Source organism: Lepidochelys olivacea (genome assembly GCF_965140295.1).
Source record: "Lepidochelys olivacea isolate rLepOli2 genome assembly, chromosome: 2".
In the NCBI taxonomy this organism is placed as follows: domain Eukaryota; kingdom Metazoa; phylum Chordata; order Testudines; family Cheloniidae; genus Lepidochelys; species Lepidochelys olivacea.
Window position 1 is genome coordinate 193,687,402 of NC_140412.1, and position 14,873 is coordinate 193,702,274.

The following is a 14,873-nucleotide window of genomic DNA, read 5'->3' on the forward strand; positions in this document are numbered from 1 at the left end:
CATACTTAACATATGTGAGGCTTGAACATTCTTCAATGAGTCTTGCAACGTATCTGGCTCCAACATCAGTAATTTGATTGTTGTACAAGCTTAAAGAAAAATCACATTAGTAAAAACAGATTATTTTTGCTGTTACCTGAATATACACAACCTGGATATTTTTGATACCCACAGAGTATCTATCTTTATGAGGGTCCTGTACAAAGATTTAAATATTTATTTTTATATTTAAAAAGAAGTAAATGAGCTCTTCCAGCAAACCCAGCTTCCATTTTTTGGTGTCAATATGAAAATACTTTTATTAAAAGTTAATGACCCAGTAACCACGCAAAATATGTGCTCATTCTTTTATTAGATTCATAAAAGCTCTCTGAAATGCATCCTGTTCCTTTCATTGCAAGGTTAGATTATTGAGTAGGTACACTGGGAATAGGGCATTAGTGGAAGGAGGTAATTCTTGGGACTTAAGTTCACTTTTCATAAAGTAATTTTTATGCCACTATTTAACCAAAAGTAGCGAGTAAAGGCTAACAAGCCCACCACCCCAAACTTGACAAAAAACTAATTTTCTTTTAGGTCTCTAAGGAAATCGCTGCTTCCTGCATGGGTAAGTGTGGTTATACAAAAGAATCCAATAAATATGACCCCTTGAAAGTTGACCCTTCCACTCCCCTTCTCTCTTGTAAGCTATATTTACTTTGTATAGAAGAAAGAAATTACTTAACTAGAGGTGGATAAAGACAAAGGAGGTCAGGTACTAGCTGCAAAATTGAACACATCTGATCAGCATTGCAACATGAGCAAGCTTTGCCGTTTGTAGGAATCCATCCTGTGATCAAGGACACAAGGGTTTCTTCAGGTATGTTGGCAACAAGAAGAAAGCCAAGGAAAGTGTGGGCCCCTTACTGAATGAGGGAGGCAACCTAGTGACAGAGGATGTGGAAAAAGCTAATGTACTCAATGCTTTTTTTGCCTCTGTCTTCACGAACAAGGTCAGCTCCCAGACTGCTGCGCTGGGCAACACAGCATGGGGAGTAGGTGGCCAGCCCTCTGTGGAGAAAGAGGTGGTTTGGGACTATTTAGAAAAGCTGGACGTGCACAAGTCCATGGGGCCGGATGCGTTGCATCCGAGAGTGCTAAAGAAGTTGGCGGCTGTGATTGCAGAGCCATTGGCCGTTAACTTTGAAAACTCATGGCGATCGGGGGAAGTCCCAGACGACTGGAAAAAGGCTAATCTAGTGCCCATCTTTAAAAAAGGGAAGAAGAAGGATCCTGGGAACTACAGGCCAGTCAGCCTCACCTCAGTCCCCGGAAAAATCATGGAGCAGGTCCTCAAGGAATCAATCTTGAAGCACTTACATGAGAGGAAAGTGATCAGGAACAGTCAGCATGGACTCACCAAGGGAAGGTCATGCCTGACTAATCTAATCGCCTTCTATGATGAGATTACTGGTTCTGTGGATGAAGGGAAAGCAGTGGATGTATCGTTTCTTGACTTTAGCAAAGCTTTTGACACGGTCTCCCACAATATTCTTGTCAGCAAGTTAAAGAAGTATGGGCTGGATGAATGCACTATAAGGTGGGTAGAAAGTTGGCTAGATTGTCGGGCTCAACGGGTAGTGATCAATGGCTCCATGTCTAGATGGCAGCCGGTATCAAGTGGAGTGCCCCAAGGGTCGGTCCTGGGGCCAGTTTTGTTCAATATCTTCATAAATGATCTGGAGGATGGTGTGGATTGCACTCTCAGCAAATTTGCGGATGATACTAAACTAGGAGGGGTGGTAGATACGGTGGCAGGTAGGGATAGGATACAGAGGGACCTAGACAAATTGGAGGATTGGGACAAAAGAAATCTGATGAGGTTCAGCAAGGATAAGTGCAGGGTCCTGCACTTAGGACGGAAGAATCCAATGCACCACTACAGACTAGGGACCGAATGGCTAGGGAGCAGTTCTGCGGAAAAGGACCTAGGGGTGACAGTGGACGAGAAGCTGGATATGAGTCAACAGTGTGCCCTTGTTGCCAAGAAGGCCAATGGCATTTTGGGATGTATAAGTAGGGGCATAGCCAGCAGATCGAGGGATGTGATCGTTCCCCTCTATTCGACATTGGTGAGGCCTCATCTGGAAAACTGTGTCCAGTTTTGGGCCCCACACTACAAGAAGGATGTGGAAAAATTGGAGAGAGTCCAGCGAAGGGCAACAAAGATGATTAGGGGTCTGGAACACATGACTTATGAGGAGAGGCTGAGGGAACTGGGATTGTTTAGTCTGAAGAAGAGAAGAATAGGGGGGATTTGATAGCTGCTTTCAACTACCTGAGAGGTGGTTCCAGAGAGGATGGTTCTAGACTATTCTCAGTGGTAGAAGAGGACAGGACAAGGAGTAATGGTCTCAAGTTGCAGTGGGGGAGGTTTAGGTTGGATATTAGGAAAAACTTTTTCACTAGGAGGGTGGTGAAACACTGGAATGCGTTACCTAGGGAGGTGGTAGAATCTCCTTCCTTAGAAGTTTTTAAGGTCAGGCTTGACAAAGCCCTGGCTGGGATGATTTAATTGGGGATTGGTCCTGCTTTGAGCAGGGGGTTGGACTAGATGACCTCCTGAGGTCCCTTCCAACCCTGATATTCTATGATTCTATGACAGGAGAAGAACTGTTGTATGGGGGACTGGCTGTCCCTGTCCCGCTCCGGCCGTGCTGTCACACAGATACCTGCATCACATCTCACTACACTATGACACAAAACGGTGCCTTACAAAACCTGCCATGTTCAGATTCAGTAAACTAAGGGTATGTCTACATTGCGATAAAAGATCCGTGGGCACAGTTGTGGCTGGCCTGGGTCAGCTGACTCAGGCTCCAGGGGCTCAGGCTGCAGGGCTATAAAATTGCAGTGTAAACATTCAGGCTCAGGTGGTGCCCTGCGACCCTAAGTCAGCTGACCTGGGCCAGCCCCAGGTCTTTTACTGCAATGTAGACATACCCTAAAGGGGCCTGGGTTTCCTTCCTGTACTTGCTAGTGTTCCAACTGTTAGTGTTGAGGGACCATTCAGGATGAAAGGTGCTGCAATGTAACAATTATCTCTTGTGCTGTTCCGAACTGGTACATACCCCAGGAAAGTCACAATTTTGTACTTGGAGAGCTCATCATATAGTACTCTTACTCCATGATCTGTGATCTGATTAACACTCAGCCTGAAAGAAGAAAGAAGGGAATCGATGGCTGATTAGTCAGATTATGAAGGGTTCACCAGCCACAGGATATTCTATGGCCTCCTCTTCATAGATTGCTGGAGATCTACACATTTTCCTCTGACATTTTAACAGAGCATCAGACCTTAATATATTAAGGCCATTAACAGAAATGTTAATTCAGTTTTTAAAACTTTCACTTTAAAAAAATAGAGCTCCCACCTAATGCTCTGTATGCTGTACACAGAATTAAAAACAAAAAAATTCAGTAGATCAACAGACCACAGATAGATCCCCGTTTTCCCACAGTTTATTATAATTACAGGAGATGTTCTACTTGGCATCCCCACAATGATACCTATTCCAGAAAAACCCAGCTCCTCAACGGGCCACCAGTCATCTCACCATCCCTCCCCATACTCAGTGAAAGGCTAGAAAACAGGCAAGTATAGAAGCATGTTCTGAAAGCCATGACATATATGCTCTAGTGAACTGTGGTCAAAACACAGAATTTCCATCCCATAGGAAATTTAGAAATTTCTTTTTTGCCCTGAATTGTGACACAAAGTCAAAACACTGAATTTTTTCATGAAACAAAATACTCCAAAATATTTTGTTTCAGAAAAATCAGAACATCTTAAACTTTTTTTTTATATTATAAATTTATAATACAAAAGTTGAAGGAATAAAGATGAATTGTTTTGACCTAATCAAAATGAATAGTTTAGAAGTTTTTCTGTTAAACGTAATCAAAATCGACATGTTTCTGTGAAACATTTCGATTTCAAGCAATCCGCATTTTCTGACATAAAACTGATCCGCTGGAAAATTTTTGACCAGTGCCATTCCTGAAGCAAGCTCCAATGCCAAGGATTTGTCTACACAGCTGCACGCCCTAGGGGTGTGAATTGTAGAGCACACTAACAGGTTGTGCTGTAACTGCCCCATGCAGATCCTGCTGACATGAATTAAAAGATTATGAGAAGCAGGTAGCTTTCATGCTAGCAGGGTCTGCACGGGGCAGTTACAGCACAACCTGTTTGCATGCTATGCAATTCACAACCCCAGAGTCCACGCTGTGGTGCCATGCAGACAAGCCTTAAGAACACCCTGCCGCCAAACCACTCCTGCTTTTTCCAGGAGATTGGTAGCTTGCTCACTCTGAGATGCATTGATCGGTAGAGGGAATCTGGCTCAATTTCTACAGATCAGAGGAGTCTGCTTCTTTTCAAATTACTCACTGTGAAATTAGGTTTGGGTTGTTACAAATATCATTTTCTGTCCTACAGGAATTAACAAATGGAAATGATAGTCCTCATGCCAGGATGAGCCATATTAACACAAAAGGCACACTGCTCTGATCAGCAGTTGCTCTGAATGGCAGATTCCTCCCACTGCCATATTTTGAAGCCAGGACAGGCTCTAGCAAATTTTCATGTAAGCGAAGTACTACCAGCAAGTACTTCTCCTTCCCTGCTCCCCCCACCCCACCTCCTGTGTTTTCTTCACAGAACCTGGCCCACTTTCAAGACATAATCTGAGATGGACCCAAATCAAGACCACAGACCTAAACACCCCGAACTTCTGGTGGCAGTTTTTGCAATCTGGATTCAAAATTCACACAGCTGGTCCCTATTGCTATCCTACCTTACACACACACACACACACACACACACACACACACACTCTGGAACGTTCAAAATTCTGATCCAAATTTTCAGGGCTTTGGAGCAGAGCAGCTCCGGACCAGTGGAGCTGCAGGTTTTTGCCTGGAGCTGGAGCGGAGCCGGAGCACAACTCCAAAGCCCTGCAAATTTTGCTGCTTGGGGCTGCCTCCTCTTAAGTTACTGAGGTGATCGTTCTGAAACAAGGCTTTAAAAGCCGAACACAGTTTATTTCCAGAAGCACTTGGTGCCTTTAGCCCTCTCAAGCGCTAAAGAGTTTCTGTAAGTTTAATGCTTATATTGTGTAATAAATCGAAGATAAACAGTCACATGGCACAACATCCTACCTGATCACTGCAAGCTTGTTAAAACAAGGTTGAAGTTGTTTTACTCCATAGTCATTGATATTATTGTTGTCTAGATCCAGACCCAGATGCTTCTGAAAGTGCTGCATCACAAAGGAAATGGCGCTGCAGTCTGCCGAATACGCATTGCAATAGGTGAGTTTGATGTAGTTGGCCCTCATGCCCCTGACAGTCAGCTTGGCTAGTTTTTCACTTTGAGTCTCATAAATGCACCTCAGCATCCAAACAAAATTGGGCATGACCTGAATCTGTTTATAACCCTTAAGTCTTGCCCGCATCAGGCTCTGCATTTGAAATTTCATGCTTTCTAAGAGATATGTAATGAGCGCATTTCTTTTCCTCTTAATGGCTGCAGGTGAAACTAAATGTCTGATGAGCTTCTCCTTGTCTTTGGAAAGCAGACCACAGAGGAAAAGATTGGTGAAGTGAAAATGTTCTTTATTTCGGAAAGGATCTTCTCCTATAGGGCATTTGCGCAACCAGGAAATAGGGAGACAAGTAGAGTGAGCAGTGTCAGTGGAAGAGCACTCTGAGAAAAACTTCAGTAACTCCTTTGTACCCAACTTCTCTTCAGTAACTAGGAACAAAGCTGTGAAAAAAGACTGCAGGGTCAAGTGCAAGAACTCACAGGAGGACTGGTCTCCATAGCCACCACAGTCATGAACCGTCCTGAGGAATCCCAGGTGCAAATCCTGCTCTGACACATGCAAGGATGTGACTTCCTCCTGGTCAAAGATAAAGAGAGACTTCTCCATCCCCATGTGTGCTATTGTACCCAAAGAGAACAGAGTTTCCTTTTTCGACCTGAATGTCTCCACTTGGCTCCTGGTGTTCTTCTTCAGCAAATTTGTTTTCAGAGTTCGGTTCAAGTGAACTTCAGTCATGAGCAAAAAAACATCTGTGAGTGTAACTGAGTAGTTTGGAAGCTCATGACTGTCGAACATGGAACGGAGGAGTTCAAAGCATTTAAAGATAATCCAACAAAACAAAGGCACTGAACACAAACTGCAGAGACTGGGGTTTGCTTCCAGCTGGTTCGACATCAATACCCGACACTCCTCGTCTCTGAAGAAATTCTTAGTGTATTCCTTCAGGTTACTGCTGGAAAACCCTCGGAGCAGTACTTTCTTCCTAATGATGTTTTGATGGATCTCAGTTCCTGTCCTTGCTGTCAGAACTTTCCTGGATCCCTTAAGAACCTTTCCGCTGAGAAGATTCACCAACAGGGCAAGAGGGTGGGTAGGTTCTTTGGGTGAGCAGATCTCGGGGATGCTGCTCAGGTCAAAGTCGGAATGGATCTCATCAAAACCATCAAATGTGAAAAGGGCTGTATGAGGGAAGTGCAGGATGTGGTTGAATACCTCCTCGGGGTCCTGATCTGGGTAACAGTTGTATTTGAACAGGAGATCCTTCAAACAGATGGCTTCATTCTCCTTAAAACAGCTAAACATCCTGCACCTGAACCGGAAGAAAAATTTGGCACCTACATCCAATTCGCCTCTGGCCCAAAGATTTTGCATCTTTTGTAGCAAAATGGATTTTCCAATACCTGCATCACCAAAGATGTAGATCGTCTCTCCATCTTCATTAATTAACCCAATTCTATCATCAAACAGATCTTCTAAGCGGCTCACCTTGCCTAGGCTCTCATTGGTATAACTGACCAGCTCTATAAGATTAGCAGCATAGGTTTCCTCCAGAAGCATTTCCTCCTTCTGAGCATACGACATAACAAACTTTGTGTCTCGTGCCAATTCATATTTGAGTTTCTGACGGTACCTGCTGACTAAAGAGAGAATTAATTATTAAAAGAGATCGACTCTAACATAAGGGCTACAGTATAGAAAGTCTTGCCATGCTTCGGAACTAAGGAGGAATGACTGGCTATATGCAAACACTTATGCCTGTGGCTCTTAGGTATATAAGAGTTTTAGGTTACAGCTAACTCCTTCCTACCTTTTATCAAATACATGCTGTCTTGAAGTTGCCTCTCTAGAAACAGGGGGGAAATGGTGAGACTTTTGATATTGTACAGTTTCTAGAGAGGCAACGTCAGGGCCCTCAGAGAGGCTCTTTGGGTTTTTTCAATGACAAGTAGTGTTTCTCTGGAGGGGAAACAACTTGTAATAGTGAACTTTTTTTTTTTTCTTCTTTGCATGTGTCCAGCACAAATCAGAGAGAGGCACTAGCAAAGCTCCTGTCAGGATAAGAAAGATAATTTCTGCTTAGCAACATTTTCCAACTGCATGCTTTATTTTCTGGATAGTCATGAATTGGCTAACAGGTTTGGGTGTGATTTCTCAGTCCAAAGGAACAAACTAAGAGCAGTTATTTTTACAGCATCAGGTACTTTCTACATGCCAAGTTAAAAGATTAGGACGACTGCAAAGATCTGATTGCTAGCTGTTCCTGAGCGCCTTTAGAATTCCTGGCTCACAATGCTTTCCCCACAGTCTTGACCTGGTGTAATTACATTTTAGAGGCTCAAGAGGGCTTTTTTGCCAGTACTTTGATAGGATGCTGCCTAGGACATGGTGCTGGTGATTCAGCTGGAAACCCGCTTCCCTTGCAGACAGTACTGACCCAGTGGCACAGCACTGTATTAGGGGGCACTGTGTTGCTTGATGCTGCCATCTTTTGGATGAGGCCTAAAGACCCCACCGCCCTTTCTTCAAAGGTCAGGATGTCCAAGCCATAGACAATTTAGATGGTTACCCTCTTCCCTGTAAGTTTCCCTGGCACTTTCAGTTAACTGAGTTGTTCTTAGAGCTGCAGGGTTAGAAGGGACAGCAAGGGTCATCTAGTCTAACCCCTTGCCAAGATGCAGGATTTGTTGTGTCTAAACCATCCAAGACAGATGGCAACCCAGCCTCCTTTTGAAAACCTCCAGTGAAGGAGCTTCCACAACCTCCCTAGGCAGTCTGTTCCATTGTCCTACTGTTCTTACAGTTTGGAAGTTTTCCCTGAGATTTAATCTAAACCTGCTATGCTATGCTATTTGAACCCATTGCCTCTTGCCCTGCTCTCAACGGCAAGAAAGAACAAATTTTCTCCATCTTTTTTATGGCAACCTTTCAAGTATTTGAAGACTGCTGTCATGTCCCCGCTTAGTCTCCTCTTTTCCAAACTAAACATACCCAGTTCCTTCAGCCTTTGCTCATATGTCTTGAGTTCCATCCCCTGGAGCATCTTTGTCACTCATTGCTCCTTGCCTATTTGTTAGTTTGTTAATCATCATCATCATCATCCCAGACTCTAGGCACCTCAACAGATTAAAAAACAATTTATAGAATAATAAAAACCATAACCGCTGGGCAATGCTCCTGTGTTTTCATTGCAAAGGAGTCTACATTTCAGAAGGGGGTGGGGGGTAAGAGTCTTGTATTTATAGTCTGGAAAATGCTTTGGCATCCTTTGAGATGAAGGGCTGTCTAAAAATGTGATATTTGAACTTTAATAATATAACTAAAAATCTACTGTCACTTTGCCAAAGATAATCACAGAGCAGTTATTTTGTGCCGTGTGTTAAAGACTAATCAGTTCTAGGGCTGATCGGAGACGGGGATGCAACACTATTGGATATATAAAAAACAAAGAAAAAAAGTGCTTGAGGTTTAGAAAAATAAAAGCTACGTATACAAAATATACACGTTCAATTAAACCCTCAGGGCTGTATTCCAATATTGTGGCTGGGCTGCTGTCAGGCTACACTTAATGTTAAGATATTTCAGCTAGCAGCTGAGTGTTTACATAGTCGTTTTCTTTGGCTGCTTTCGCACAAACCCTACAGAGTGCATGTGTTTCTTATTATTTAATGCACAATAGAAGCATAGAATATCAGGGTTGGAAGGGACCTCAGGAGGTCATCTAGTCCAACCCCCTGCTCAAAGTAGGACCAATCCCCAATATTTGCCCCAGATCCCAAATGGCCCCCTCAAGGATTGATCTCACAACCCTGGGTTTAGCAAGCCACTGCTCAAACCACTGAGCTATCCCTCCCCCCCACAAAGACTGTGAATGGCTAGCCAACTACAAAAGCAGTTTCTTCTCCCTTGGTGTTCACACCTCAACTGCTAGAAGAGGGCCTCATCCTCCCTGATTGAACTAACCTCGTTATCCCTAGCCTGATTCTTGCTTGCATATTTATTCCTGCCTCTGGAAATTTCCACTACATGCATCCAGCAAAGTGGGTATTCACCCACAAAAGCTCATGCTCCAATACATCTGTTAGTCTATAAGGTGCCACAGGACTCTTTGCCTCTTTTTAGAGATGATCCTAGATACACAGCTCACTGCATTCTTATCACAGGATTACCTGGTTAGAACCTCTTATCTATAAGGGTAATTCAGGAGTCATGGTGGCATACTACTCAAGCTCCACCTACAATCCCAGGACGTTTTTGCAAAAACAACTGAAAGTGAAATAGTTAATGCTGATGCTTAAACTGCTGTCATTAGGTTACATGGTTAAAATGAAAGCTCCAGTTAACCTGAAAATGCTGATCTGATGTTGTGATACTCTGTACCCCAAAGCAGCACCCTAACACCCCATATTTATCATGGTGATAGGTTTTGTACAAAGTATGCCTTGTGAGATATCATTTTAAAAGTCTTGATTTGTTGAATATTATATCCTGTTGGATTGTATGTGCTATCACTGTATGTGAAGTTACAAAGTTTTGCTATGTGTGTGTTACTTAAATACGTTGTAAGATTGGAAACACCTACAACCAGTCTTTCAAGTACAACAATGGAGCAGCCAGACACTGATGATGGCCCATTAAGGGGAATCCACACTCATCAGGACTACACCAAGAACTGTATACAGCGGAGACATCCCAGAGAAAGCACATAGACAATGGAGATTGCTTGACTCACATCATAGCAAAAGATCTTTCCAACAAGCTGGAAGTGACACCAGCACTTGGCCTCTCTCCTCCCACAACTCAACACCAGGAAACAAATCTGGAGAACAAAGACGTTGAACAGGGAAGGTGGTCCCAGGCTGAAAAGAGGAATCCCAGCCTGTGTATGAGGGAACTCTCTCATTAGGGTGAGACACTGATTGATTCAAATCCTGTCTATCTTATAGAACTCAGATTGTGATTCTACTTTTATTTCTTAGGTGACCAACTTTGATCTGTACACTCACTATTCATAATCACTTAAAATCTATCTTTCTGTAATTAATAAATCTATTTTATATTCTATCTAAACCAGTGTGTTTTGGATGAAGCACTTGGGAAATTTGCTCAGTAAAAAGAGCTGGTGCATGTCCTCTCCACATTGAGGGAAGGGCAGACTGGGTAATAAACTCACACTGGCCGGGCTTCTAACAAGGGCAAGACAGTACGGCTCTGGGGTCCTAGGCTGGGGAGCTGTGGGGAATTGGCTGGAGCCTCTCTATTGTTAGTTCATGAGTGGCTGGGGAAAGCATTCATGTAACTCAGCTGGGTGTGTCCTTGCCTGTGGATAGCTGTATACATGCAGGACCTGGAGTGGTTTGCAGCTTGTCACAGCATCACAGTGTGAGAGGGAATCCAGGTTGGTGGGACAGAGGGCTCAGCGGTATCCCAGTTCCAGGTTGCACTGCAGGGAACCTGTCACAGACGTACCACAGTGTAGCTGTTTCATCTGACTCCCTGGTAAGCTTTTTGAAATTTTTCCTTTTTCCCCCCTCCTGGCTTCAGTAAGGTAGCTCTCTCATTATTTTGTTTTAAGTATCTTTTTTTTAAAAGTTGCCCGTAGCTGATCACTAAAACCGAATACTTTTGGAGTGAATTAATTTCAAATATTTAAATGGGAGTGGTACACATGACTGTACTGCTTGCAGTGCTATGCGGGGAGGACTAAGGTGACTTTAATCCACCTGTATTCCCTCATGATTCTGCCATGCTTTGGAGTCTAGAATGGCCTTCAGCATAACTTACTTAGATAATAGAGGGGGCTGTTCTAAGTTCCAAAAGCCTGTCTCAGCACCATGTAGGATCCCCACAGTGCTGCATTCTAGATGCCCTGCCCCCTATATACCTTTGTAAAGAGGCCTGTATAAGGAAGCCTACAGCTGCCCTACACAATGCATTCACCATGGTATATTCCCTAGCTGGTGCTCTGGTTTCTACAGATCCTGTATGTTGCCACAGACAATAGTAGGGGGGATAAAAATCTCACCCCATATTACTCAGACTGAAAACAAGAACCACAATGTAGGGTCTATCCCTGGTTACATATTTTTAAAGCTTGATTCCTGAGGCTGGGAAAATCAGGACAAACAGTGAGGCTAATCAATAGACAAAATTAACCTGGTTAATATTAACACACATTTCTCTGGAGACATGTTTTCTACAGAGAATTTACTTGCATATTGGCTCTTACACCTCTTCCTACCTGGATCTGTATTTACAACAGGTTTATTTTGAATATTCTGTGAAGGGTGGAAATCTATTTCATCCAACCAAGGCTGTAGTTCATAATACGCATCAGAGACCTCTTGCAGGATGTAGATGAAATATTCTGAAACTTCTTCTCCTTTGCTTTGAACCAGATCCAGAATTTTACGAACCTGAAGAAATACCATGTAGAACGTTAGCAATACATAGGATTGTGGATCAGTTACATTTATGAAATGCTTTGAGATGCTTCAGGATTGGAAATGGGACCCCAATCAAAGCCTAGAGTCTACTTTCCCAAGCTGGGATGTCAGAATCTGGATCTGAACCTGAACTATCCCAAACTTCAGTGTGTTTGGACTGAGTGTTTGGATTCTGGCATTACAAAGAGGCTGGATCTGCAACTCTGGTTTGATCTGGTTTGGATCAGAGGTTTTAATTTGGGCTCACCACTACAGCTACTGTATGTACAGAGACCAGCCATAAAGATAAGGGACACAGTGCTCCATAGTGTAGAATGCAAAGGAAATTCCTGGTCTGGGTGGTCACCACAGTCATGCAGGAGATTTCAAATCTTGCCCATATTAAATGAAACCAGAGGACTGATTTTTGACCTCCTGGCCTGGTCCTCTGATTTCTGAGGCTAAATTGCATTATTTAATTTTATATCAGAATCTAGCCTGAATAGCAGTGTGGACAGCAGAATGTCTCCCTGGACTTGAATGCAGAACCAAACAAGCACTCTTCCTTCTTTAAGCATAGCAGTTTAACTCTGCCAGGTCACCTCTCCCTGCTCATGCTATGGGGGATTGGGTGGGGGGTGAGAGAGAGCGTGCGTGTGCATGCAATGCTTTATGCCCCTCTCATTCCGCAGCCATAGGAGAGTTAATGTTCACACCCACTAACAAAAAAGTTTGACTCCAGCTACTAGATGGAAGGGGTTAGGTTTGGTGGGTAGATCTAGAGGGCCAGGGCTAGTTTGATTTTTGTACAACCAGCACATGACAACCTTAGTGCAAGTGTTTCTAGAGAGTACAGCCTTCATTCTAAGGATACTCCTCCATGGACTGGATTCCATTCCTGCTAGTCACAAGCTCAATTTCTTCAGTAGGCAAAGGACTTCCAAATTCCTTAATCTCTGAGGCAACTTTTCTCTGGCCTCTCATGAGTTAGAGAGCCCACAATGCAGGATAGAATACACCAGAGCACAGCAAAAAGAGGATTTTTAGATATTAGAGACCTTCACCCAAATCCTCTGGTCTGGAAATCTGCACCTTCTCGTTCAGGATCTGCAAAAGTGGGGCAACTCTCTTATGACAGAACATCTATAAAACCTACTTGTAGCCAGCAAACATTCCTCAGACAATCAGTTTTTTCCTTCCACCTCAGATACTCAATAAGAAAACTGTAAATAGGAGATATTCCATGTGAACAAAGCTTACAGTTAAAAATAGTTTCAATTCAAAAAGAAAAGGAACAAAGAATGGAGCCCTGGTAAACATAAACGTGGATGGTCGCATCAGGAAACAACTCCAGGGGCTGCATTAGCCTCTTCCACAAAGACCCCTCGATAGTGGGGATTCTCCTTTAAGGAAAATCCTGGTGAAGTGGGGCGTAAGAGGGAGCCATGGGGAAGGAGTTCCTGATAGTTTAGCCCAATGGAACTGCACTGTCAGGAATTTCTATGGGCACAGAGAGGTAATGGATGCATGGGTCCTCCATGCAGACAGGCTGGGCCTCTTGTAGATGCCCATGAACACCACAGGGTCTAGGTATGGTCCTGCAGCTCATTCTCTGGGGTCAAACCCTGCTCCACTGACAAATAATATGGAGCGGGTGGGGTGGGCTTCACTGGATCCTTCCCTCCAAGCTGCCTCCTGTGGGTTTTTCCATCCCTGAGTTTTCAGTCACTTCTGGCCCCTTCTGCAGGATTCTCTGTGGGAGATCAGGCCCAAAAACTGAACTTCACCCTGGTCCTGTGAAGTACACGTTGCCTCTGCTGAGAGCTCCCCTCTGTAAATGACTGACTGTTTTATTATACTACTGAACAAAAAGAGAACCCAAGATGATCATACTGACTGTTTTATTATACTACTGAACAAAAAAAGAACCCAAGATGATCATACAATGCACCACCCTTCAACTCCCAGCTTTGGCTAGCTACACAGAGAAAGCACCACAGTTACAATGTCTATTAACCAACAAGAGTTATTATCCTAGGGAAATCTGCACATTGATGAAGCCCAGGATTCTGCATCTTTTGTCGTTCACTCTTCTCTAGCTGTGACACACATCTGAAACCTCTAAAGCTGCATAACTGGTTCATAAGGGAAGTCAGAGTCAGGTAGTCTATTAAATCACTATAACAGGAAAAAATGCCTAGAACATTTTCTCTTGTGGAAGAATTGGAAACCCAAGCAATTTTTGCTAATATTTGCTCCCAGAGACAGAGATCTAAAACCAAAATGTGTCAGGATATCAAGGTTTTTTCCAATTTCATGAAGAAGGATACAGAATGCACTTAGGTCTTTAAAGAGAAGAGTATTTTAAAATGAACCCTTTCCCCCCTTTAAACTAGGACCAATTTATGATCCCTCCTGTGTCACAGTGAAATAAACTCTGCGTCCCTCTTAAGTATTTTGCAGGGTAACAATGCTCCAAAGAGTACAGGTGTACAATTAAAAATATGCTCATATCACCGATTTTTTAGTAAATTTATGTCCTTAGAGCTTTTCTTATAACTGCAAACAAACAGGTTTACAGAGATTAATTGCCAGGGCATGAGGACACAATCCATCTCCCACTAAAATCAGCAGAAAGGCTACCATTGACTTCAGTGGGAGTTGGCTCAAACCCTAAATGAATACTGGGTCTTGATGGTAAAGAAAACAAAATCAGAGTTGGACGACATTGAGTGCTTTTGAAAGTCCCATCCCACAGGGTTTGCTTTTGTAGTTTGACATTCACGTCCTCGGTTTGTTGGTAACCGAGGAGTCTAGCTACCCCATTCCCACCCCCGTGCTGTTAACTGCTCAAATACACCAATGATTTTCAACCCTATATAATGGTCTTGAAACATTCATTTATTTTCCATGTGAATCCAGTGCTTGTCAAAGGTGCTGGACTGGCAGCCTTGCTGCCTGGTGTTCTCTGGTTATCCACAGAGCAAAGATAGCAACTGTGTAAACTTCCTTAGATTGTCTCAGCAATGACCCTCCTCATTGGCAGGGTCACCTCTAGGTGTGAGAGAATTGTTCAGTCACC

At 43.3% G+C, this 14,873-nt stretch overlaps 1 protein-coding gene across 6 annotated transcripts in view; it reads right to left on the reverse strand.

Annotated features, from left to right (window-relative positions):
* The window catches only part of NOD1 (nucleotide binding oligomerization domain containing 1), a 51,399-nt gene that overhangs the window by 16,287 nt on the left and 20,239 nt on the right, over positions 1-14,873 (reverse strand). For 5 of the 6 annotated variants that reach the window (XM_084618122.1, XM_084618121.1, XM_084618120.1 and 2 more), the window contains exons 3-6: positions 11,608-11,782; positions 5,203-7,006; positions 3,111-3,194; positions 6-89 (exon numbers count right to left, since the gene is read on the reverse strand). In XM_084618122.1, the coding sequence (XP_084474248.1) occupies positions 6-89; positions 3,111-3,194; positions 5,203-7,006; positions 11,608-11,782 (2,147 nt within the window). Of the gene's footprint in view, positions 1-5; positions 90-3,110; positions 3,195-5,202; positions 7,007-11,607; positions 11,783-14,873 lie in introns of those variants that run through there. The other variant, XM_084618123.1, reaches the window with a different exon arrangement.